Genomic DNA, 26,682 nt, shown 5'->3' on the forward strand with positions numbered 1-26,682 from the left:
GAGCACCTGAGGCAGGAAGGGGGGTGTGGGTTGGAGAAGTGCTGCAGGTTGGAGAGGCGACTGACTTGCCTTATTGACTTGGATACTCTGACTGATTTGACTGACTGACTTTGGAATCTGACTTTAGGAAGCCAGCGGTAGGACAAAAGGAGGAAGGGTAAATGCAGAAATCAAAAGAACTAACAATGTAGAAGCAAGCTGGGTGTCACTGCAGGACAGTTGTAGAATTGGGAAGGAGTCACAGAAAAAATGGTTGATCACATTTGGGCCACAGAAAGTGAGCTGTGACATCAACGACGGGATGATGGTACTGGCCATAAAGCCACTGATCCAAGATCCACATGCCAGATATTGGCAGAGCCTGCGATTCATCAGTGTTGCATAATGGAGGGGCTTGCATATTGCTAAATAGCGGTCATAAGACATCACAGACAAAAGGTAACATTCTGTGCCAACCAATCCACCAATGAAAAAAAACTGCGCGATGCACAGCCTTATGAAAATACCCTTATCCCCAGATAGGAAACCGACCAGCATCCAGGGTAGAATGGTGGAGCTGTAGCAGAGTTCCAGGACAGATAAATTTCCTAAAAAGAATTACATAGGTGTGTGAAGATGCTGGTCAGCTACAGTGAGCAGCACTATGAGAAAGTTCCCAGCCAGGGTTGCAATGTAAATTAAGAGGAAGAGCAGGAAGAGAGGAATCTGCAGATCCTGCACATCTCCAAATCCAGTAAGGAAGAATTCTGAAATTGCAGATTCGTTGTTCGTTTCCATTTTTGCCATCACATGATCATCTAGAGCAGCCATCTAGAGCAGCCACTAGTGTGCCACGAGTGGTCCACAGGTGTGACTCAGGAGTTTGGGGGAAGATCATTTATTAGTAGGGCCAATGGGGATGTGAGCCCCCCACTGGCAGCATGGTGTGCTTTGTCAATTGTCAAAAAGCTGATGGTGTGCCTTGACAATTTTAGTGCCTTGTCAATGTGCCATGAGATGAAGAAGGTTGAAAATCACTGATCTAGAGAAAGAGTTAGAAAGGCAGAAACAGAAGATCATATTGGAAAAGATGAAGGTCAAAATGTCTGCATGTTGGGCAGTGCACTTGATTGTTTTGCAGTGCATTCCTGAGTATTTTCACTCAGAAGTAAATCTCATTGCATTCAATGTGGCTTACTCCCAGGAAAGTGTGTATAGGATTAGAGCCTCAATGACATTTGTCCTTTTCTGTTTTTAGTACACCCACCCAAATAAAGGAGAAAACAAAATAAAAAAAAATGTAAAAACTACAACCTAGTTCACTGTGTTGGAGAATCCCAAAATACCTGATGCTTGCCCCCACTTTTTCTTGGACATGATTCATTCTTACTCATATGATACATACCTGAGCTATCTTCAGATACACAGTATGTGCAAATGGAAACATGCTAATTGGTCCTTCCATGCATTGGTCTGACCTTCAGAACAGAGCTTATACATGCATAACATACAGGCTCTTATCTGTGTTCTGTACACCAGAAAGTCTATTTCTGGACTCTTCCTTTGTATCATACTCTATTCAGAAGATTGGTATATAATGTTTGGGAGCAGAGGCAGCAGGTAGAAACCTTTTCTGGCCTTCACATGTAAATTCAAACTCATGGAATCTGCTCAGAATGAAAGAATTAAAGAAATGTCCCCCACATTTAATCATCATTTGTATTATAAACATTGTTGGGGTAGTTAAAAAATTTTGTAAAATATTTCCTTGTAAGCAAAATATTTGACACATCAACCAATCTACATGTTTTCACCATTGAAATGAAAAGAAACCTAAATTTTTCCTTCTTTCCTTCCTACCTACAAAAGAGAGTTGTTAATACCTGTAAACCTTGTCCCATCCAAATATCCCAACTCCCTTCTAATGCCCGCCTTTTGGCAAATTAACACCCTCCGTATCCAAGAAACAACAGCTGTGGTGTGCAAAGGAATGAACACAGAACCCCTTATCTATAGCAATTAACAAGAATTTATTGCTACAAACACAGACACTCCCTGCAAGTCCTCTTGTCCAGAGGCTTTCCCTCCCCAAAACTCCACTTAACTCAGTGGGTGAAGGTTTGACACCTCCAGTCCAATCCAATCTCCAAAGCACAGTCCAGTCTTCTGAAGCAGAGTCCCTCCTCTCCAGCAGTGTTCTCTCCAGCAGAACGTCTCCTCCACCAGGGTCCTGGCAGTCCTCTCTTCTGTGTCCTCCAGCAGAGTCCTGGCAGTCCCCTTCTCCTGTAGATCTGGGTCAGGGTCCGGCTTCCGGCCAGGTCAGCATCCCACTCCTGGCTAGCCTCCTGCTCCTTCTGAAGCTGCCTTTTATCCTGCAGCCCCTTGTTAAGTCCAAATGCAGCTCAGCTGAGCCATCTCTTCAGTCCATGTCCATTCAAAGTCCCATCAAGGTGAAATGAAGCTCAGGTGTCCATCAGAGTCCCATTGGCCTTGATTGATTACAGCTGTGGAGCCAGCCCTGCCCTTCCCAGAGCTGTCAACCAGCTGTCAAAACATGGAATCGCTGTCAACACCACATCATCCACCTGATGATCTTCTGATCTTCCATTGCAAACCTTGAAATAAGAAGAAACTGATTTTTCAAACTGATTCTCAGAAATAAAGATATATTCTGGATATTTTCAACCAAAAAATTATGAGCCAGGTAAGATTGGTCATCATTTCTCCATACAGAGTGTTATAAGATTGCCCTTGTCAAGGAGCAATAATCTGTTTTTAATAAACAGAGTTCAATTACACTCCCCCCCCCAAATATCCTCTCTTATCAACCCTCTGATAAGATGCTACACACATGGTGGGTACCTTGAGCACCTTCAGTACTGTATTTGCAAATGGTAGTTGGCAACCTTCAGTCTCGAAAGACTATGGTATAAGCCTACAGCACCCAGTATTCCCAGGGGGTCTCCCATCCAAGTACTAACCAGGCCTGACCCTGCTTAGCTTCCGAGATCAGACGAGATCGGGCATGTGCAGGGTAACAGTTGCTGCCGTTGCGAATATGAAGCCTTTTCATATAAGAAGATTTCTTCTCTGCTGTGGGTCATTTAAACATATGCTAAATAGGACTCAACCTTACTTTTGTAGATGAGTCACATCAGGGACATACATATTTCTCTTAATGGAGATGTGCTGCCCACTGTCTTTCCTTCTAACTTGCTTTGCAGAACACATCTCCTTCAGCCAAAAATTCTTTTTCTGGCCCTTGTAACTGGAAGATCTTGGTTCCATTCTTATCCTCAGTTCACTTTCTCCTCACCATTCTCTTACGTATTATTTCTCTGATCCACATGCGGATTAATTATCCTTTCACCCCATGGGAAAGAGAAAGCTCGCTGGGTCACTCTGGAAATTGTCTTTCATTCAGTGCAGTGTTTGAAATTCTAGGGAGACAATATAGTTCAGGAAATAGACTTCTAGTGAGGCAATGTCACATGATGAAAGACATAGTTTTTCAATATGGGATACTTAACTCCAGTGTCAGAAAAAGTATTTTGGCTCACGTTCAATGCTATTTGCAAGAAGATCTTGGTAGGGGCATTTGAAGCTTCCTCCGTTTCTAGAATCAATTAATCCCCCTGTTGGCAACACATCCTGGGATGCAATTCTGTGCTCCGCCTTGCAGTCTATTAACATCCCAATCCTAAACTTCCTTATCACCCAGGACTGTAGTGGTGCCAAAATGGTGACCACTGCATCCTATGGGGAAAGGAAACAATGCCAGGTCTCCTCAGAGTAACGGAACAAACATTCCCTTACACCGTGTAGTGACCAGGCTGCCCCAATGGGTTTCCTTGGATCTGTGCCTGCTATTGAGCTGGAGCAGAATGGAGGAGACCCATGTTGGGTTTCCCGGCCCATTATGGCAGTTAGGATATGGCAGCAGAGCCTGCCACCATCTCCGCCCCCTCCTGGGCCCATTCTCTCCCACTCCCTGACCTCTCCTTGCCCAGTTCTGCCTTCTCCCCACCCCTCCCCTGCTCCAAAATGCCCTGCCATTGGCTGGTGATAAACCTTACCACTGGGAACCCTCGCCACTTGTTCTCTGGCGCCACGGCACCATGCCATCTGCCACTGGGCCCAGTGCCAGGGGTGCACCTGTACCTCTGGCACAAAAGTGCTTTAAGGAATATTTTGTGACAGTCCGGCCAATGGCACTGGTGGAGTGCTGGTGCTGGGCCCAACAGGCTTGGGCCCTAAGTCACAGGTTTGCCAGAGGTCATGGGTTTGTCCCAGTGATATGACTCCATCATCATGCCAATACAGTGCTATGAGTATGCCTGCATAGCTTTTGGATGGCTTATCCATTATGCTGTCAAAATTCCATTGGTGCAAGGCCCACACTGGCCAGACACATGCATGCAATGTGGCCATAAAGAAGCACAGATTTGTCCCAAATCGTTTAGCCCTCTTACATTCCAGATTTATTCCATTCCTCTGCATAATGTTATGCTGAAATTAGGGTGAATAGGGAGAGTGAAGCAGGCAGCAGCAATCCCAGATGCTCCTAAGTCTGCACTCTTGAAACAGAAAAAGATGAAGCTGCTCAGTCCTCTCCTTTAACTTCCTGGGCATCTTGAAATGTAAAGAAGAGAGATCTCTGACCACTTTTTTCTTATTGCACCAAAGCATCCAAAAGAGTCAAAAGTGGGCAGTTCAATTAGCTCCTTTCTTAGTGCTGCAGTGGTGCTAAGAAAGGCCAAAGCAGGAAGGGGCAACATGTGTGTACAGTATATATAAGCATGGGCATAGACCAAAGAACCATGGTGACCCAATGACAGGGATTTCTCTGAGGGCTCCCAGAACATGTCACTGTTGCAGCACACTGGAAGTTACCCCTCTTCCATTCTCACCCACTTTCCAGCCTATTAAAAGGGTTGGAGTAATGCTAAAAAGGTGCGCCCTTCTCTTCGTTGTTCCTCTCCTCCATCCCTCCATCTCTCTCTGGTGCAGGAAATGATGCTATGGCAGACCACCAGGATTATTTATATTCCTGCATTCCTGTAATCCGGCATTCCTGAACCCTTCATAATATTTCAAACACCAAGAAGGAGAGGAAGAGATCAAATAAAGCAAGGGAGAAAGACAAGGGAGAGAGATAGCTCTCTTTATCCACATCAACCAAGAAGGATAAACAACCACTGACGCTGGCAGTGCATCCGTGAAAGAAGGGATGGGGATCCATGAGGACAGTTGGGATGAAGAAGGGGTTTGAATTCCTTTGCATTACTGATATCATGGCCTGGGCTCAGAATTCACTGAGGCACCTAATTTTCTTAGAAGAAAATAAAATCTGAATTAAACACATCACTAGCAGAGATGGTGACAGTATTTTGTGTAGGTTTATTTATAGAATTCGCAATATAAGCAAGATTTGAATAAGAGCTTCCTTATGCACAGATCAGTCACACAGCCATTCTACAGAACACACTTCCTCAAATCATAGGCATAATGCTTCATGCCCTCCCCACACACCCCTCCTGACACATCAAACAATTTTTAGTTGATAAAAATCAACAACACCTTGGGCTTAATTACAACATCTGTGAAGAACTCTTTTCAGGGCTCTCTTGACCTCCCGATTTCTCAGGCTGTAGATGAGGGGGTTTACCAAGGGTGTGAGAACAGTGTAGCCGACAGAGAAGAATTTATTGATATCTATCAGTTCATTAGTCTCTGGTAACAAGTAGACAATCATGAGGGTCCCATAGAAAATGGTGACAACAGTGAGATGAGAGGAGCAGGTGGAGAAGGTCTTTTGCCTCTCGGCTGAAGAGATTCTCAAGACTTTAACAATGATGCAAACGTAGGAAGCCAATGTTAGGACAAAAGGAGGAAGGGTAAATGCAGAACTCAAAAGAACTAACAATGTAGAAGCAAGCTGGGTGTCACTGCAGGACAGTTGTAGAATTGGGAAGGAGTCACAGAAAAAATGGTTGATCACATTTGGGCCACAGAAAGTGAGCTGTGACATGAACGACGTGATGATGGTACTGGCCATAAAACCACTGATCCACGATCCACAAGCCAGATATTGGCAGAACCTGTGACTCATCAGTATTGCATAATGGAGGGGCCTGCATATTGCTAAATAGCGGTCATAAGACATCACAGACAGAAGGTAACATTCTGTGCCAGCAAAGCCACCAAAGGCAAAATATTGCATTATGCAGAGCCTAATGAAAACACGCTTATTCCCAGATAGGAAACTGACCAGCATCTGGGGTAGAATGGTGGAGCTGTAGCAGAGTTCCAGGACCGACAAATTTCCTAAGAAGAAGTACATGGGTGTGTGAAGATGCTGGTCAGTTACAATGAGAAGCAGGATGAGAAGGTTCCCAGTCAGGGTTGCAATGTAAATTAAGAGGAAGAGCAGGAAGAGAGGAATCTGCAGATCCTGCACATCTCCAAATCCAATAAGGATGAATTCTGAGATTGCAGACTCGTTTTTCATTTCCATTTTCTCCATCACATTATCATCTACAGAAAAAGTAAAAAAGGCAGAAATAGAGGATGATGGCGCATCGTGAAGGATGAAGATCAAAATGGTTGTAAAGTGGGTAGTGCACTTGGTTCTTTTAATGGGATTTGTCTTTTTCTGTTTCATAAAATACATCCACCCAGAGGACGAAAAAAATTACATTTTAGCTCACTTTCTTGGGCCATGATTACAATCAGTATGTGTAATACATAGTAACCGAAGATGTGCTGAACAACATTGAGTGCCTGCCTGTGCTGGAGGAGCTTGACAGTCAACCAACTCTAGCAGAACTTAAAGTGGCCCTGGACTCCCTTGTCTCTGGCAAGGCACCTGGGAAAGACAGCATTTAGGACCCCATGGAAGCCTCTCTGAGGCTCCTGACGGGGTCAGAAACTGTGCTTCTGGTTTACTGGAGGCACAGTTTATAGCAGGGGTGTCAAAGGTAAGGCCTGGGGGCTGGATGCAGCCCACAGAAGCTTTTTATTTGGCCCTTAGGCTCTCAGTTGCTGAGCAGTGCTGAGCTGTTACTGCTTAAAGGGCAGCCCACATGAAAATTGGGCTCTCCCATATCTTGAAACATGATCAAGATTTGTGTATTTTCTCTTCTGTCATTTGCAGCTAATGAATTCCTAAATATGAAAAAGTGCTTATTTTCTGTTATGACCTGTTTAATGACATCATTTCCTGCCTAATGACATCACTTCTGGTCCTCAGCAGGCATCATGAATGCTATTCAGGGAAACCTCAGGAAACTTCCCAGATGCAGGCTCAGGTTGCGTGAGGCTCCGTGAGCCTAAGGTGAATGGGGGGAGTGGATTTCTGTACGAGGGGGACGGGGACAGCCCATGGGGGGTGCCATTGCGGACCTTTGCCTTGGGGTGTGGGGCTTGGGAGGTCCGCCACTGCAAAACTCACTGATTCAATCAAAGAACGCATCTGCTTTGAATGTTTGCAATAATGGAATATCAGGAAACTGATTTTTATAACCAATGTTTTTTAAAGAAAGCAAATACATTTGAGAGGATTCTGACCAAATAATACATGTCAGTAAAAAATGTTCCATGATCTCCACTTTAGACAGAGTGCTGTAAGATTGCCAGTGTGTACTATCAATCTTTTTGGATAGGAAACACAATAAACACCCTGAGAATATATCTGGCTGTTACACACATATGCGTATCTTCCCCTATATATATTGTGTGATATATAGGAGAAGCTACTGATGTACATTCCTTCTCTCCACAAACCAGCACATAAACAATGCTACAATCACAGTGAACTCATCTGACAATACAAAGTCCTTCTCTACATCTTGAGGGGTCTGAAACCATCTTATGAAGAACAGTTAAAAGAGCTTGATATATTTAGGCAGTCATATTCAAATATCTGCAACATACAAGGAAGGAGTGCACCTACTCTCTATGACTCCCAAGGACTAGCATCAATGGGTTGAAACTACCAGGAAGTGGATTTGAACTAGACATGAGGAAGTATTTCCTAACTGTAGCAGCTGTCCTACCTGGGAAACTGCCTTGTGCAGCTGTGGGCTCTCCCTCATTGGAGATTTTCAAGCAAAGGTCAGACAGCCTTGTTAGGATGCTACCACAGTTGCCTGAACTGAGCAGGGGGTTGGACTGGATGACCTCGAATTCCAATCCAACTTTATTCTATTGTTTAAGACAAGGTTTTTGGTTTTCTTCTCTGTTTTGAAACACTTCAGGATTTACAGAAGTAGGAAACACATTTACCTTATAGAGAAGCCCTTTCCTGGATGTCTGTCTGGTTGTCTCCAAGAATGTCTCTGTCTGTCTGTCTGACTGTCTGTCTGGATGTTTCCAAGAAAAGGAACAACAATTCTGTCATCTTCTGCTAATCACAGGTCATCTCTTTCAAAAATGGATACTGTTATTGGCTTCTAACAGGAATGCTTGATTCTTACTATTAGTCTGCGCTAAGTTGTTGCTCCAGTTATCATCTCACTGATCCCCATGTGGGTTCATTACTTGTGCTTCCCCATGAGAAAAAGAAACATTTAGTTTCATGAACCATTTAGGGAGTGGGCTTAGACTCCCTGTAATGGGGAAAATCCTGCAGGGAAAATGCTGGTTTAAAAATTGGTTCCTAGAGAAACAGATGATGAATGAAGATAGGTTTTGAATTTGAAAAGATTTTCTTCTGAACCAGGAAAGGAAATGTGGGTCCTGTACATCAAGGTTTGATTCACATCTCTGGGTTTCTGAATTGGCAAAGCCTTTAAGGAATCTGAAAGGAAACTAATAGAAGTTTTCAAGGCATTTTACAAAGGGGTGACTGCTGCAGAGTCTGAAACATAGCAAAACTTGATGTGTAATTGGAGGTGATGTCCTAGACCAGCCGTTTTCAACAACTTTTGCTGTGGCACATTAGTGTGCTGTGGATGGTCTGCAGGTGTGCCTCAAGGATCTGGGGGGGAGGTTCGTTTGTTACTAGGGCCACTGGGAAATGCGAGCCCCTGCTGTCAGTGAGATGTGCCTTATCAATTTTCAAAAAACTGATGGTGTCCCTTGACAATTTTAGTGCCTTGTCAGTGTGTCCTGAGAAGAAAAAGGTTGAAAATGACTGTCCTTGACAAACCATCTGAGGCTGCAATCCTAACCACACTTTCCTGAGAGTAAGCCCCATTGAACAAAATTGGACTTACTTCTGAGTAGACCTGGGCTTCCTAAACAAATTAATTATGTTGCAATTCATACATACTCTATACTGCATATTGTTTACATAGAAGTAGTTGCTTGGCCTTATCAATCAATCAATCAATCAGACCAAGTGTTCAAAATATTCCCCACTGGAGTCTATACACCTCTGACTATTGACTAATAGTGCAATTCTATCCCACCTCATGCTGGCAGGACAAGCGTGTGCGCTATTGCAAAAGTGCCATAAGGTGTTGCGGCAGTGCGGAGACTCATGGCACTGCTATAAAGGCTTGTGCCAACCTGCCGGCACCAGTTGGAGACCTGCACCCAACGGAGAAAGTAAGGCCGGCAGGCACAGGCGGAGAATGGAACAGGGCAGGGAGGGGTTTAGCTGGGAGGGCAGGAGGTGCTAGATCAGTGCTGGGAGAGGAGAATGGTGTAAACTATACCCCTTCACAAGCCTGATTTCCTGACATGGGGCTACTTGCATTTGCACCAGCTATTTTGCCGGCATAGGACTAAGTAGCCCCATTGCAGATTCCGAAGCTTACCCAGGGCAAGGGAACCAATGTTCCCTTACCCCAAGGTGCCTGTTGGTGGCCTCCATTCTTTCAAAGGAAGCAGCAGATGCAGTTTCATCACTGCTGCATCACTCTGAGGGGCAGCAGATAGGATTGGGCTGTAAGGGATCTGCAGACATCCACCAATGTGTTTGTTGACATGTCACACCTTCTCAGTTGCTTCCCTTAGATCAGGGATCTTCAAACTTTTCAGACTCAGGGCCACATCATATATTTCAACATGGTGTTGAGGGCCGGATGTGGCCCACGGGCCGGAGTTTGGATATCCTTGCCTTAGATGTTCAAATGTTGCAGTCTGTCTACTATGAAGTCTGCATAAATTAGAGAACATTAAACTTGTGTACTTTTTTGTGAGATTGCACATTTCAAATTTACCCATAGTATCTCAAACTTTAACCTGCATAGGATACCATCAGATATCAAGGTCTGGGTGGATTCTGGGATCCCTCATACTTCAGCATCAGTGTGCAACAGGTGATCTGGCATCAAAGACCCACCTGCCCAAGGCAAGGAGCAGGTAGTCCAGGTGGTCATAAGCCATCCAACAGGATATAGACCTATGCCAACATCAACTGTGGTATAAGGACATACGCAACATTGCTTAGGTTTTTACCCAGTGGAGAACAGTGGAGGTTCCTTTACCCAGTAAGGAAAAGGCCATACCCAAACACCTTACAGCTTCATGTACAGACCAGATCAGGGAGCAGCACGTGTAAACTAGAGACTAGTGTTCAGCTAACCACATGTGGGTTTTCTTTTGCTGCTTCCCTTTCAATCTCTGAACCAACCCTGTGCCAAACAGTTCTCCTTTGAAACATACCTGGGAGGGAGGAGGCTGCCTCCGGGGCTGCACACGTTTACTTGAGCTCTGTCTAAAAACTTCCTTTTTTTCCTGTTTATGAGTGCCTTCTTACAATATTTTCTTTTCTGCGGCACCTCTGAATGCAGTTTTGCAAGCCAAGTGTTTTGGTTTGCAAATGTCCCTATTGGGGATAAGAAATCAGCTTTTATCTGTAAGTATGAAGAAATGAAATAAACGACAGAGAACCAGCCCAGCTGCCTCCGGGGAAACCGCCCTGAAGAAGAAACGCAGCGTCAAGGTCTCTAAACAGCTGCTGTTATCGGAATGTCCACTTAATCATGGAAAAGTGAGTAAGACTGTGGAATTAATCTCAGAGGGTGCTGAGGTGGTAGAAGAAGGGAGTCAAACATTAAGTCAACTTGGAGAGAAGAGTGAGATGCCATTATCATCCGGTGTTTTCAAGGGGGCGGTGAAATCCAGCTCTGTGTGTAATGCAGCTACCAGCACAGATAATTTGGAATGGATAGGTCTCAAGGAACTGAAAGCCCTGTCTGGCAAACAATGTGCTCTTATCTCACAAACTCTGCTTACTATCTTCAGAGGCCAGCAGGCTATGGCCTGTAAGTTAGAGGCTTTGTGTCGTCAGTTGAAAACACTCACAGTGAAGGACAGGCCTCCCTGTGTGGGTGACATTCCTGCTGTTTCCTCAACATCGGAAGTGAGGACGGGAAGAAGATTGCAACCTTGCAAGATCTCCCTCTCCATTTTTCAAAGCCAGCTAAACTATGGCAGATGGCACACAAAATTCAGAGCAAAATCTTCTCTGAGCAGTCTTCTACGCTGTGATTTGCACAAAGTGGACTTGCAGAATGTGACCAAATTAAGGTCTTTTCCCAATTGGCAAAATATCCTGTTGTCTTTTCGACAGGATGTTATACCTCAAATGCTTCTTAAGTCATCTTCTCTTTTACATCATTTTGGAATACGACCTAAGAAAGTCTATTATGAACCTTCCATTATTGCTTTTACCCAATCTCGGGGAGTTAGACATCCCGATACAGTTAGGGCAGAGGTTTCTCCTATTAGGCCTAGAACTTTTGAGCATCTGGATTCACAACTCTTGGACCCCATTTCTGAATTTCAATTGAAAGAGTCATTTTCAGAGCTAGCTCTGCTAGAACAGGAACGTTTGATTTCTGCCTTGAAAGAGCTGGTGCAAGACTTTGAAAACATACAGGACACATCAGCTTCTACTCCTTTCCAGAAACAGGATGTTTCTCCAGAAGATTTGATGGATATGGAGGTAGCTGCGAAGCAACCTACTCCTAGGACTCTTCATCCAGACCTACAGTGTCTAATGGACTTTAAAGAACAGTCCATGATATCTTCTCTTTCTTCAACTTCTCTGTTACTCCCTTCTCAGGTTGGAGAGAATACCCTGGATGAAGTAAAGTCTGCGTCTGTTGCCCATGGCTTGGTGCTCCTATCTGCACAAAGTGGATGTCAAACCCCTGGATTAATAGAAACTGATGTTTTACAGCAAAGTCATCTATCTAGTAATTTGACTGTGTTGGAAGCTGATGAACTTTCATCTGGCAATGATCAGACAGTTTTGGATTATCCAGCTCAGGGTACTCAGTGTTCTCCAAAAACTGCAAACTTGTACCCTGTTGTGGAGTTGGGCTCAAGCCCAGTTGGGATCCAAAGAGTTTCCAATGGGGTTCCCTGTAGAAATGTGGGGGCTGTGACCCCAGTATTGAATTCCTGTGTGGCAGCCGATATTAGTTTTACCATCTCCTCTGTTGCAAATAGTCAGGCTCCTTCATGGGTATTTGACCCGAGTGCAGCTAATGTACTTCATCTTGTTTCATGGAATGTGGCGGGGTGGGCCGGGAAATTTGGACAGTCTGATTTTTTTTGATTTTGTCAAGAAATGGGATGTTTTATGTTTTCAGGAAGTCTGGCTTTCCTCTCCCCCCCCCCAAGTAGATGGCTTTAGAGCTTTCTTAACCCCGGCGGTCCCTGGTTTGGGAAGGGGCAGACTTAAGGGGGGATTACTTTCATTGGTTTCTACAAATTTGTCTATTGTAGTGGAATCCTTGCCCGCTTTTGACCGTTATACTCTGGTGGTAAAACTTAATTTACAGCCAATTCCCTTAATTTTGGTAAATGTGTACTTCCCGCCACTTGTGGGTTTAACCACCTTAAGGCAAATATGGATCAATTTTGAGAAGCATCTTGGGGAGATCCAAGAGGCATATCCTTCTGCTCAGGTGGTCATTTTGGGGGATTTTAATGCTAAAATGGGCAGAAATGATTTGGAACTTTTTACAAAATTTGGAGCTTTCCCCCCATCTTTTTCTGACCCTCCTCCATTGCGCAAACGTGTTTCTAACGATTGTAGGTGTAATCGTCAGGGCTTATTTTTGGCCCAATGCTGCATAAAGCAAGATCTAATAATCCTTAACGGCTCATGGCCAGAGGATCACCCAGCAGGGTGTTCCTTTTGGAAGGGAACTAAACCCTCACTTCTAGACTATGTGGCTATTTCTAGGTCGTTGCTACCGGATTTGTTGGATTTTAGGGTACTCAGTAGATCAGAGAGCGACCATCTCCCTTTATCACTCAAATTGTCAACAGTTGAGCAGTTTAAGTCAAGAGAGATTCATCACCCTACTGACCTTTTAGGTCCTGTGACAAGTTGTGTGAAATGGACCAGTCATGTTAGTGCTAAAATTCAAGGGCTTTTGAGTTGTGAGCGGGTAATGGGCTTTAGGGATGCAATTATAGCTAAGGAAGGTGATCCTTTGTCACATTATAATAATGTTGTTGCTGCCTTAAAACCTTTTTTAAGTAATTATATGTGCAACAATATTAGTCTGAGAAGTAGATCTTATGACTGGTATGATTCTGAATGTAGGATCCTGAAGAAGCAGGTTACTGCTGCTTTGATTATGGCGAGAGAATCTCAATTGGAGGTTCATTATGTGCATTTAAAAAATTTAAAAAAAACAATTTAAGGAAACTATTAAATTTAAGAAGAAAATCTTTATAAAGAAAAATTGGGAAGATTTAATTAGTGCAGCTAATCAGAAAAATACATCTCTCTTCTGGCACATAATTAATCCACTACTGAAGGTGTTTCCCTCGGGAGCCCCACATTATATTACAGCATCAGAATGGGTGGAACATTTTCAGGGGATTTATGCATCGGAAGAACCCCCTTGTCCAGATTTAAGATCTAAATTATTAGCTGAAGATCTTCCATCTTGGGAACCTGTAACCAGTGAGGAGGTTGTCTCTCTTATTAGGAGAGTTAAAAGTGGAAAAGCTCCAGGGGAAGATTTTATTAGAAGTGATTTGCTTAAAGAACATCAGGATTGGTGGGCTCCAACTTTGGCTGCCCTATTTTCGTATATTGATGAAACAGCTAATATGCCTTCTGATTGGGGTTGGGCGATTATAGTTCCCATTTATAAAAAAGGAGGTCATGAAATTCCCTCAAATTACAGGCCTATTAGCTTGCTCAATGTCATCAGTAAACTTTATGCCTTGCATCTGAGAGAGAAGCTATTGGCCTGGATGGAATCTCAAGACATTATAGCCGATATTCAGGCAGCCTTTTGCCCTGGAAGATCACACCTTGATCAGACTTTAGTGCTGCAATTTCTTGTTGAAAAACATCTGGCCATTAGGGGTTCTAGACTTTTTGCAGCCTTTGTTGATTTCAAGGCTGCTTTTGACCTAATCCCTAGATCAAGGCTATGGGATAAGTTTGCAGCCTCGTCCATTGACCGTCGATTATTGCTGCTTATGGTTAGCTTGTACAGCAATTCTGGCATAAGGATTAGGTGTTCATCTAATGGTCATCTAACGAATCCAATTTTGGTTAATAAAGGGGTTAGACAGAGTTGTGTTCTTGCCCCCCTCTTATTTAACTTTTATATAAATTCATTGATCACTTCTTTTGATGATCTGGCCTTACATCCTCCAAAGCTTGCTGATCGTCATGTTCCTGTTTTGGCATATGCCGACGATGTGCTTATATTATCAAGAACACAGGTCGGCATGAGGAGGGCTCTTCGCCATCTAGCCCTGGTCAGTTCACAGGAGGAATTAATTATAAATTCTGATAAAACAAAGGTGCTGGTTTTTGCTAGATGTTATAAGGCCTTTCGATGGCTCCTAAATGGGAAACCCATTGAGCAGGTTAAAATAATAAAATACCTGGGGGTGATCTTTCATTATCAAGGAGGCCGTTTGGCCCACAAAAACTATGTCGGTCAATCAGCTCAGAAAACATCTGGTGCCATTTATCGTTTTTATTCATCCAAAGGCGCCAAATTTCTCCCTGCGGCTTTAAGGCTGCACACTGCTAAAACTAGGGTTCAATTGCTCTATGGCTCTGAGATCGCCCCATATTTAAATACCAGGTCTTTGGAGGTGATCCAGACCAAATTTTTGCGCCAATTGATGTATGTTCCCCGATGTGTGCCAAACACTGTGGTCAGGTTGGAATCCGGTACCCCAAGTATGGAGATGTCGATGTGGCTAAATGCCTTACATTATTTTTTGAAGATTCTCTCGCGACAGGATAACTTTACTTATTTGATCTTTTTGGATCCTTTTGTAGGCACCTGGGAAAAAAGGTGCTTGGATCATTTCAAACTCTGTAATCTCTCCCCAGAGTCTTTAATGATGATGAGCCCGGGAGACGCAAAAGAAATTTTGCGTCAGAGGTTGGTAGACCTTGAATTGAGATCTGCGAGAGCCAGACTTTCTGTGTGTGTTTTTCTTGGGGATCAAGCTCTTGCATTTTCTCCTGCTAGATATTTTTATAATATTGTTATACCTAAATTTAGGATTGCTTTTACTAAAGCTAGGTGTAATGCACTTTTATCAGCAGTTCTTTTGGGGCGTTATGCAAGGCGTCCCTATTCAGAGAGACTGTGCCCCTGCCCTCAAAATGTGGTGGAGACAACTGCCCACATTGTTTTGCAATGTCCATACTATGACGATTTGAGATCTAAATTTATCTCCCCGATCTTCGGTATTGAAACGGGGATGCAAGTGGAGGAGCAGCTTGCTTTTCTGCTTTCTGATGTTTACTCAGATATATCACTCAGGGTTGCCCGCTTCTGTTATGCTGCACAGTTGGTAAGGAAGAAAATTGAGAGTGTAGACCTCTGATTTTATGATTTTACATATGTGTAACGGGGTGTTGGTTTTAATTCTGTGTATTTTGTTTTGTTGTTTGTGACGAGCTGGTTGGATGACCGTAAATAAAGTATCTGGAAACATACCTGCTTGTTTTGATCCCTTTGCAAATTCCCTCCCCTATTTGGATTCTTCAGCCCTTTAGGCTGCAAATCATATGCACAGTTACCTGGGAGTAAGTCCTTTTGACTGTAATTGGACTCTTACTAACAACCCAATCCTATAATTGCACAGGATTTGGCTGTTTATTACAACAGTCATTCCCAAACTTTTGAGTGCTGTGACCCACCTTGTGCTCTGAGGTGGGTTGTGACACAAAGTTCAAATCTGTGCCAAAAAGCCTTATCTGGAGACCTTGGAGGCTGTTTCAGGTTGTACTGGTCTGCTGCAGGCCTCCATTGGCCTCTGCAGGCCTCAGAATGCCTCCTAGACACAACAATAAGTCTTAGAAGAAAACCAGGAGTAAAGCAAAGTAGCTTCTGCCAACTGGAAGTAGGTTCTGGTAACATCTGGGAGGCATTCTGAGGCCCAGAATGCAGCAGGCAGGCACAATCCAGAAGCAACCTCTGGGGACTCCAGGTAAACCTTTTTGGTGCAGATCTGAGCACTGAGTCGTGATCCACTGGTGGGTGGTTTACATAGGCAGGTTTCCCTCTACAATACCATCAAGTCATATTCAGACAACAGACTTTTTTTATCCATCCTCACCACAGTGACTTTTTTCATAATTGTTCAGGATCAGTAGGTGGTGGATGTTGGTTTAAGGTCCCCCCAAATAACATCATTAATTATAGCTTGTTTTTCTGTAATTTGAAATGCTCATTACCAGAAATGTCAAGGGAGAGATCTCTCCTTGCTGTGTAGAACATAAATACCCACACCTGAGGGCATTTAGTGTGGAAGAACACAGACTTTGATAATTTTCTTGGTCTCTTGGAAAGATATTGACATGCTAGGCTTTACCTATGTATACACTGAGATATTGGTGTGGGGAATACAAAAGACAAGAAGAAGACTTCTTGAGTAGAACCATGCCTTGTCCAAGACAAAGATTTAAGTATGTAATCTTCTGAGGCTAGGAATCAAGCAATGCAGTGGATAAAGAACTTCAATTTACAAATTCACCAGCAAGGTAAATAATATATTTTTTCTTCTTCCTGTTTGATGCTTGGTCCAACTACTGCTTGAAATATTACTCTAGAGAAAGATTTCTTTCTCCACTGCCCTCTTTTCAAAGAGATGTTGACTGGGAAATAAGACTTTTCCTCATCTCACACCCTTGGGCAATGGTCTCCAATTGGATGAGCCAACAATCCAATACAGAACTGGGTACAGAGGTAAGGGGCCTAGTTTATTCCTCTTGCCCACTTTATTCCCTATGATGGGAATGGCAGAGCTCCCTGCCCAGGCTCGCGGTGTCCCCTGTCGTGTTGTGCATATAATAAAGTAGAAATTCAAAAATTAATCATAGTTGAAACTAAGCTGATTAGATCTGTGTTTCCAAAAGCTATTTGCATGCCAAGATACAAAAGACTGGCTTCAAACTGTGAACCAATGAATTATGACATTGGTTCCCAAATGTTTTAGCACTAGGACGCATTTTTCAAAACAACACTAACGGGACCCTGTTGTATTTACCAGACTTTTTAAAAAGGAGATCAAGAAAGAAATATTTTATTTATTTATATATAAGTAATAATAACCAGAAAAAAGAGCCTCAAACTTTATCTCTTTCTATTTATACATGCTTGCAAACTGCAGGAACTAAGCTTCAAGCAGGGCAGTTAGCAGCTGATGCCTGCTTAACTGTCTCAGACCCCCTCCCAAGAAAAGATAGCCAAGCCTGTAGCAACCATCAAAACAGTGTAACAAAGAGAGGGGGGGGAGAAAGAAGAAGAAGACAGGGAGAGCATGAACTTAGGGGAAAGCTTAAGTTTAGCAGTGCTCTAACTGCTCTGCTAAAATGTCAAGTTAGTCCTTTCGGTTGGCAATGTTTCTTGGCGAACTAACAAAGTGTCTAGCTAGCTAACCACAAGAAACCTGCAAGAGATTAACTTGCACACATAGACAGCACCCATTTTAATTAGAAAAGCAAGCATCCTTGAACAAGTCAAAGTGAGACAAGGCTACTCCCCCTTTGAAAGTAAGGAGGGGGCAAGAAGATGAGAGGGACGAAGTGGAAAGGTACCAGGGAAACTTCTCCTTTTGGAGACTCTTTATTTGAACTGCAACTGAAATAGAAAAAGGCACATAAAGGCAAAAGCTAGGACAAAATAGTCTTTGCCTTCAATTGTAATTCACATATAGGGACATAGTAGTCATTAGAAGCAGGCCATAGGGGACTAAAAAGTTACTAGATTTTAGAAAAGTTTAAGAGATACTTAATAAAAGACAAGAAACCTTAGTTTGGCAGAGAGGTCCCACAGGTGTTCAATGTTTACATTAACACAGGGGGAAAGTATGCTGATAAGATAATGACACCAGGCAAAAGCACATTGTGTCATCTCTTTTAATGAGGTTAGTAAGAAGACCTGTCAAATTAATTTTAATTGGATTGAATGATGGGAATATGAACAGGCACTGAGTGAAAGGTGTCTCTAATGTTATCTATAGCTTATTGGGAGTTTGCCCCATCTATGATGTGAAATTTCAGCCAATGGGAAGTCTAGATTTTAGGACAAAGGAACAGAAATGTATAAAAGTGTCGCACCCCTCTGAAGAGTGCCTTTCGGATTTGAGCTTAGTCTCCCAGAGGCCACAGGCATGCCTTGCTGAAACAATAAACAGCCTTCAAAGCCTTCCACCTTTCAGTGTCTTGCTTATTTGGTCTCAGCAGCACTGGACAGACCCACACCTGTCTACCAACTGGGGCTGCCCTTTGGGGCAGGGTATGACACAGCTCTCTTGCAAATTGCAGGAGCTGAGCTCTTTGCAGGGTAATTTGCAGCTACAGTATTTGATTTTTCAATAACCTCAGGGCTTGAGGCAATTAATTATTTGATCTTTCTATCCACCAAAAATCAAGTTGCAACCCACCAGTGGGTCCTGATCCATAGTTTGAGAACCACTGAATTATGACATTTGTATGTTTTACTTTTTCTAGATGCAGTACTTTGCAAGCAAAATGTGGCAGAACATGACTACAGTTTCTGAATTCCTCCTTTTGGAATTTGGGGATCTTCCTGAACTGCAGGGTCTCCTCTTCCTGCTATTTTTAGTGATCCACTTGGTGACCATGGCTGGGAACCTCCTCATTCTTGTGCTGGTTGTGACTGATCGACACCTTCACACCCCCATGTACTTCTTCCTAGGGAACCTGTCCCTCTTGGAAGCCTGCTACAGCTCCAACCTCGTACCAAAGATGCTGTCAAGTCTCTTGACTGGGGAAAAAAGTATATCTGTAAAAGCCTGTTTCACACAATTCTCCTTGTTTGCTGGACTGGGTGGCACTGAGTGCTACCTCCTAGCTATGATGTCTTACGACAGGTACTTGGCCATATGTAAGCCACTGCATTATGCCATTCTGATGAGTGGCAGGCTGAGCATTCAGTTAGCAGCTGTCTCCTGGGTCAGTGGAATTCTGGTTAGCCTAAGCTTGACTGTGACAGTGTCACAATTATCCTTCTGTGGCCCCAATGAAATTGATGATTATTTTTGTGATGTTAGTTCCAACGTAAGACATATCTCCTGCAGTGACACCTATCTATTTGAATTGTCAGCTTTCATTTTTACTTCAATATTCACCTTACCTCCCTTTATCCTGACTGTGGCATCTTATGTTCTCATCATACTCACAATCCTCAGAATCCCTTCCACATCTGGGAGGCGAAAGACCTTCTCTACCTGTTCCTCTCATCTCACAGTGGTTGCCATGTATTACGGAACTCTGATGCTGGTCTATATGTTACCGCGATCCAGCGACCTAAGTCAAGTGAAAAAAGTCTTTTCGCTCTTCTACACAGTCTTGACACCCATGTTCAACCCCCTCATATATAGTCTAAGAAACATGGAAGCGAGGGCAGCCGTAAGAAGGGGCTTGAAAAGGCTTAATGTCTGTTTGACACTTTGCACGTACACACACTCTGAATTAAAATAACTAGAAAACCAAAAGAAGTGTTCTGAATTATTTTTGCCTCCTGGTCATGCTGGTATCTCTGTGGGGTGTTCACCTGCTGTGCAGAATGTGTTGTTGAACAATGTGTTGTTCCCGAGGAAACACAGGTAGTCTGCTAGAATGATCCAAGGGTAAATTATTTCAAGGAGTTAGGGTCAAACTTATCTTTGTTACTCTTTATGCGGCTTATGTTTTCAGCACAAGTTCTAAATCAGAGACTCAGAGTGGTTCTGCTTGGGAAATGCTCATTTCAAACCAATGTGCACACATCCTAGAGGTTTGCATGTATCTTTTCCCCTATTATAGATGCTGGTAACAGCTATTGTGTGCCTTCCTTCCTTCCTTCCTTCTTCTGCCTCATTCTGCCCCAGAACAATGCTGCTCCTAGAAAGATGTGTGCAGAATCCTCCTTGAGGAAAGTCGCTTCTTATACAGAAACTTCAGCACAAGCCCATGCATGTGGACTCAAAAGTAAGTCCCATTGGGTTCAATAGGACTTACTCACAGGAAAGTGTTTATAGGATTGCAGCCTGAGCTTCCTTTGAGTCTTTTATGTTAAAGAAATCCGGTTTACTGTATATTTTCTGCTAAATTGAGTATATCAGCATACGGAGTACCTCCAACTCAGATTTTACTTTTGACTTGGGTTTTCTCTATGCACAAATTTGGTTTGTTCAGCAAACCATGAAAGATCATGGTAGCCCCTCTCCATGTATTTTCTTGGATCTGTGACAATCTTAGGGCACAATCCTAACCAGGTCTACTCAAAAGTAAGTTCTATTTTGTTTAATGGGGCTTACTCTCAGGAAAGTGGGGTTAGGATTGCAGCCTTAGTGTCTTTTTCTGAGACAGGTGTATAGTGTTTTTCTTGTTCCTAGACTTCCTTTGATTCTAAACTTTCCACTGACCACCATGAGCTCCTGGGAGGAAGGGTGGTATAAACATTTGAAAAATAATCTGGATTATCTACTTGATTGAGAACAGCCACGTTGTTATGAACTGTTTTGATCAGGGGTATAGTGGAGGAGAACAGTGAGATCACCCAGCAGAGTCCTTTCTCTTGCACCACAGCTCCTGGCCAGCTTGAATACAGGAATTCTCAGCCAAGAATTTTTAAAGGAGGGTCTGTAATATCCCTGGCCCTCACTAGATGGTGCCCTCACCCAAGCAGGACTTTCCTATCTTTGATCTGCCAAAAATATTTGCAGTCTTTACAACTGTGGGGCTCTCTCTCTCTCTCTCTCTCTCTCTCTCTCTCTCTCTCTCTCTCTGTGAATGTTGTCATTGAGACAAACCCAGCAGTATGTCACTTAATCTGGCAGAAGGAAGAAGGTGTAAGGTGCCAGGTGTGAGTGAGAGGAAAAGAGTGTTGGGGGGGGAGGGGGTTTGTACCTAATTAAAATGTCACTGGGTTCAGTAGGGTGGTCAAAACAGTAGCATAACTAGAGGGGGGCCAAAAATGTCTGCAGGCACTGCAATGCACTATCGGCCCTTCCTATTAGCTGTCAGAGCCATTCCAAGCTGTGACAGCAATTCTCAGAAGACACCATTGGGTTTGGCAAGCACATGTGTAGTGTTGCTGCTGCCAGGAATGACTCTGATGGCTAGTGGGAGAGGCCACTTACGCAGCACATTACAGCATTTGCAGTACTTACTGTTTTGCTCCCCCAGCTATGCTACTGAGTCAAAATGTGTTAGTGGGCTGGATGTGGCCTGTGGGTCATAGTTTGGAGCCCCCTGTTAAAAACCTTTAAATCCTCCATACCTTAAATTTATCAAACAACAGCAAACCCCTCTTTGCCATTCTCGTTGCTTACTCATATAAGAGTTAATAACCAGGTCCATTAACCTAATGCATTTAGAGCATCATGTTCCCAAACTTTTCAGCGCCATGGCCTATTTTGTCCACCATGGTTGGTCATGATGCAATACTGCTGGTAGTCACACAATGCTTATTGGGAGGCCCTGGAGGCCTCATCTGGGTCATGCCAGGCTCATGACCCACTCAGCTTCCACAGGCCTCAGAATGGCCTACAGAAGTGTCTGGAAGCAACGTCCGATTTGTGGGTGCTACAGGGTGACCCCAAAAAAACAGAACCATTAAAAATTTCATTAAATCCTACAAAGGTCCAGTAAATTTCAAGAAACTTACTGGACTTAAACTTATTGAGTTTAATATTTCATGCAGAAAGTCGACTTGTATACCCTGAAAGAAAAAAGAAGAAAAATTAAAATTAACAGTTTTATTCAAAGATTTGTGGGTTCTGTTTTTTTTTTGGGTCACCCTGCACTTTCAGCTCGACCAGAAGTTGCTTCCGGTCACTTCTGTGGGTCATTCCGAGGCCCGCGGAGGCCAATAGAGTAGGTCACAGGCCTGGTGTAACCTGGCAGGGGCCTCCCAGTGAGCATTCTGGCACTACAAGGAGCATTGCATTGGGTCTGGCACACATGAGGTTGTGACCCACCCGCACATGGGGTTTCAACCCACAGTTTGGAAAACACTGTTCTAGAAGCTTGATAAAGAACATACACAATGTAGAGTAGCCCTATAAAAGCTAGATGCATTGTTCTGGATCATTAGGCAGTGAACTGTGGTTTGATTTCCACCAGAAAAGTATTATTATTATTATTATTATTATTATTATTATTATTATTATTATTATTATTATTATTATTATTATTATTTAATATTTAATATTTAATATTTAATATTTAATATTTAATAATTAATTATTATTATTAATAATAATAATAATAATAATAATAATAATAATAATATTATTATTATTATTATTATTATTATTATTAACAGTATTTATATACCGCTTTTCAACTAAAGTTCACAAAGCGGTTTACAGAGAAAAATCAAATAACTAAATGACTAAAAGTATACTTTATTACAAGTTGTTTTCTGTAATTTGAAATGCTCATTATCAGAAATGTCAAGGGAGACTTTCTTCCTTACTCGGTAGAACACAAATATCTATTCCAGAGGGTATTCATTCTAATATGGAAGAACACATACTCTGATTATTTCCTTGGTCTCTTTGGAAGTTAGGGATGTGTTGGGCTTTATCAGAAGGAATTTCCCAATGTATAAATTGAGATATTGGTATGAGGAATGCAAAAGACAAGGATAAGACTTCTTGTGCAGAGCCATGCCTTGTCTCTTTCTCATGAACATTTAAGTATGTGATCCTGACAGACTCAGGAATCAGGTGGTGCCATGAATTCTAAGACACCCCCCTGCACTATTTTTAGTGAAAACAATGCTTAGTAAATTAATGAAAAATTAATGACAACACAGCTGCCCTCAGACATGCACCACCAAACCAACCTGGAGAGTAGGTCACCCCCATGCATGGTGGCCGATCTCATTGCCAGGGTCACCTGCACAACCAAGGAGCATGCTACCAGCAAACCAGCCGCTAACTCCACAGTCCACATGGAAGCTACTGAGTGAGCCACAGACAGATTCTGCAACTACTTATAGCTCTAAGGCAGGCTTTCAGTGGACTGGCAACAAAAACAGTCGGAGAGTGGATTTGGGGTTGGAAAGAGGAGGCTGCACATGGCTGTAAGTCAGGCTCGAGTATACAGGCTTCAGTTGGTGCCAGTTGTGAAGCCATAGTGGCAGTACACAAGGCGCTGTACCCCTATAGCCACAGGGAAAGGCAGTGACCTATGAAGACTGAGAAGGAAGTGAGTGCTGTATCAAAGCCAATGAGAAAACAGGAAAACAGTTCAGGCCAGGTTAGCAGGATCCTTCTCTGATGGACAGAGAAGGCTGACCCTGAGACTCATCATGGTGGTTCTGTGTGTATTATATGGGAGTAGCCTCCCTCTCCCATGCAACAGGGACTGGAGACACTCACAGAAACATATTCATTTTATTAATTACAGTATTTTTATAAAGCACCTTTTTCATAGACTTATGTCTCGTAGGCTCAAGGCAGTTCGTATAGGCAGGCTGACCATAAATGTGTTTTTTTCAAATGGGATTTTAACAAGCAGTGACAGACCTGCCATTAAATGAACAGGACATGCCCTGGGTGTGGAGCTTCGCACACCTTTAGGACCACACGGAAGCCTCCCTGAGGCTCCCGATGTAGTTTGCCAGAAGCACAGTTTAAAGCTTCGGGGAAGCTTTAAGAGGCTTCCCCAATGTGTCCTGGGATTACGTGAGGCTCAATTCACTCCAGATAAGTGGGGGGAGCAGAGCTGCATGCGGGGCGGGGGCGGATCCCATGGAGGGGTGCCATAGCGAACCTTTGCCCCGGGGTGAGGGGTTGGGAAGGTCCGCTACTGGTAACAAGTGTTATTCAATGAAAGTCATATTCCTCTGTTTCTCTAGATCAGCCATTTTCAAATACTGTTTGGGAGAGGGTCATTTATCAATAGGACCATTGGGAGATGTGAGCCCCTATTGACAGCACAGTGTGCCTTATCAATTGTCAAAGAGCTGATGGTGTGCCTTGACCATTTTAGTGCCTTGCCAGTGTGCTGCAAGATGAAAAAGGTTGAAAATCACTGCTCTAGATGTTTCTCTTCATGGTGCAACCTTTGTCCTGGTTGGACAGCTCTTGTGCTTTCCAAACTTCCACAGGCAGCTGGAAAACATGCCTCAGGCAGGTTCTCAAGATGTTATTAATATTTTGCTAGTCCACATTCCTTGACCTCTAGCCAGTGGCTTCCGATCTTGTATCCAAGGCAAAACCCAAGCTGATCCTGCTTAGCTTTTCAGGCAAGGTGGAAGCTCAGCCACCAGACAACACCTCCTGCCCTCCTCCTCCTCCTGAAACTTATTCAGGTTTTTTTAGGATATATTTGGATCATAAGGATTGGTTAAACTCAGAACCAATGAATTACAAAATGTATCTTTTACTACTACTACTACTACTACTACTACTACTACTACTACTACTACTACTATTATTATTATTATTATTATTATTATTATTATTATTTTCCAGATGCAATACTTTTTGGGAAGAAATGTTGCAAAATTAAACAAGAGTTGCTGAATTCATCCTCTTGGGATTCGGGGATCTCCCTAAACTACGGATTCTTCTCTTTCTGCTGTTCTTTGTTATCTACTTGGTGACCATGGCTGGGAACCTCCTCATTCTTGTGCTGGTTGTGGCTGATCGACACCTTCACACCCCCATGTACTTCTTCCTGGGGAACCTGTCCCTCTTGGAATCCTGCAATAGCTCAAACCTCTTGCCAAAGGTGTTGCTAAATCTCTTGACAGGAGAGAAAAGTATACCTGTAAAGGCCTGTTTTGTGCAGTTTTTTATCTGTGTTTCCCTGGTAGGTGCAGAATGCTACCTCCTAGGTGTGATGTCTTACGACAGGTACTTAGCCATATGCAAACCACTTCACTACACCACTCTTATGAATGGCAGGTTGAGCTTCCAGTTAGCAGTGGTGTCATGGGCAAGCGGTGCTCTGCTGGGAACCAATTTAATTTTCCAATTGTCCCAGTTATCCTTCTGTGGCCCCAATGAAATTGACCAATATTTTTGCGATATTGTTCCAGAGATAAGGTATCTCTCCTGCAGTGACACACATTTAATTGAACTCTCACAATTTATTTCTTCTAGTGTATTCACCTTCCCTCCCTTTGTCCTCACCGTGGCATCCTATGTTTTCATCATAGTCACAATCCTCAGAATTCCCTCCACCACTGGGAGGGAAAAGGCCTTCTCTACCTGTTCTTCCCACCTCACTGTAGTGGCCCTGTTTTATGGAAGTCTGATGTTTCTCTATGTGATACCACAATCCAGGAACCTCAGGCACATGAAGAAAGTGTTTTCTCTTTCCTACACAGTCCTGACTCCTATGGTCAACCCCCTCATATATAGTTTAAGAAACAGGGAAGTGAAGGAAGCCATGAGACAAAGTTTGAAAAGGCTTGTGATGTGCATGGCATGTTGAATTGGAACACAAATTTTGAATTGAAATGATTGGTCAACCAATGGAGATCTCATGTATTATTCTTCCTGGTCCTGCTTATACCTCTGTGGGGTTTTCACCTGCTGTGTGCGTAATATGTTATGTTATGTTCAATATAGGCTCAATCATAGTATGTAGGAAATTGACGTCAGAATGATCCAAGGGTAAATTGGAGTGCTAGGATGGTATAGTGGTTCAAGAATTCAACTTGAACCTGGAAGATCCGGGTTCAAATCCCAACTCAGCCATGAAGTTTCCTGGGTGACCTTCGGCCAGTCCTTCCTGATCTATCTCACAGGGTTGTTGTGAGGACAAAAGAAGGTGAAAAACCTTCTTATGTACACCATCATGAACTCCTTGGCATAAAAATGTGGAAAAATAAATAAATGGCTTACAGATTTACAGTGTGGAGATATGTATTCATCTGTGTTTCTAGTGGAGCAGCATGAGCTCCAAAAGAACATGAATACATCTCCAAGCATATTGTATCACTTGATCACAGTTCACATGAACTTGTGCTGCCAGTGCTGCCTCTCCTCTCACCTAGTCCAAGGAAAACAGTAACCTACTTTATGGAAGGGGAGGAGGCACTGTGCGTGGCAAAGGTAAAAATGCACAGCACTCCAGTCCTCAAGCTAAGCAGCAGATGAATTCCATATCCCTTGTGCTATGTGTGTGCATTTGGGAGGTAATCAGCTCAGGGAGGTTCCCTGCACCCCATTCTCCCTCCTCTGAAGAGGGATACTTTTTAGATGGGAGTTGCTTCATCACTCAGTCAGCTAAGCATTAATTAAAATAACACCAATGTTTCTCAAACA

The 26,682-nt window shown here is 43.1% G+C and overlaps 3 protein-coding genes and 1 pseudogene across 3 annotated transcripts; 2 read left to right on the top strand and 2 right to left on the bottom strand.

Moving 5' to 3' along the window:
- Positions 1-2,911: 2,911 nt before the first annotated feature.
- On the bottom strand, positions 2,912-3,028 carry LOC136654756 (5S ribosomal RNA; annotated as a pseudogene).
- Positions 3,029-5,566: 2,538 nt separating this feature from the next.
- LOC136652398 (olfactory receptor 5AP2-like) lies at positions 5,567-6,496 on the bottom strand. Its single transcript, XM_066629335.1, has one exon. The coding sequence runs from the start codon at positions 6,494-6,496 to the stop codon at positions 5,567-5,569; it is 930 nt and encodes a 309-aa protein (XP_066485432.1).
- Positions 6,497-18,895: 12,399 nt separating this feature from the next.
- LOC136652399 (olfactory receptor 10C1-like) lies at positions 18,896-22,266 on the top strand. Its single transcript, XM_066629336.1, has 2 exons — positions 18,896-19,816; positions 22,204-22,266. Exons 1-2 carry the CDS (start codon positions 18,896-18,898, stop codon positions 22,264-22,266), a joined length of 984 nt encoding a protein of 327 aa, XP_066485433.1.
- Positions 22,267-23,225: 959 nt separating this feature from the next.
- On the top strand, positions 23,226-25,846 carry LOC136652400 (olfactory receptor 2AP1-like). The gene is made up of 2 exons (XM_066629337.1): positions 23,226-23,365; positions 24,922-25,846. The coding sequence occupies exons 1-2, from the start codon at positions 23,226-23,228 to the stop codon at positions 25,844-25,846; spliced, it is 1,065 nt and encodes a 354-aa protein (XP_066485434.1).
- The last annotated feature ends 836 nt before the right edge of the window (positions 25,847-26,682 follow it).

The sequence above is a fragment of the Tiliqua scincoides genome, chromosome 5, assembly GCF_035046505.1.
Source record: "Tiliqua scincoides isolate rTilSci1 chromosome 5, rTilSci1.hap2, whole genome shotgun sequence".
In the NCBI taxonomy this organism is placed as follows: domain Eukaryota; kingdom Metazoa; phylum Chordata; class Lepidosauria; order Squamata; family Scincidae; genus Tiliqua; species Tiliqua scincoides.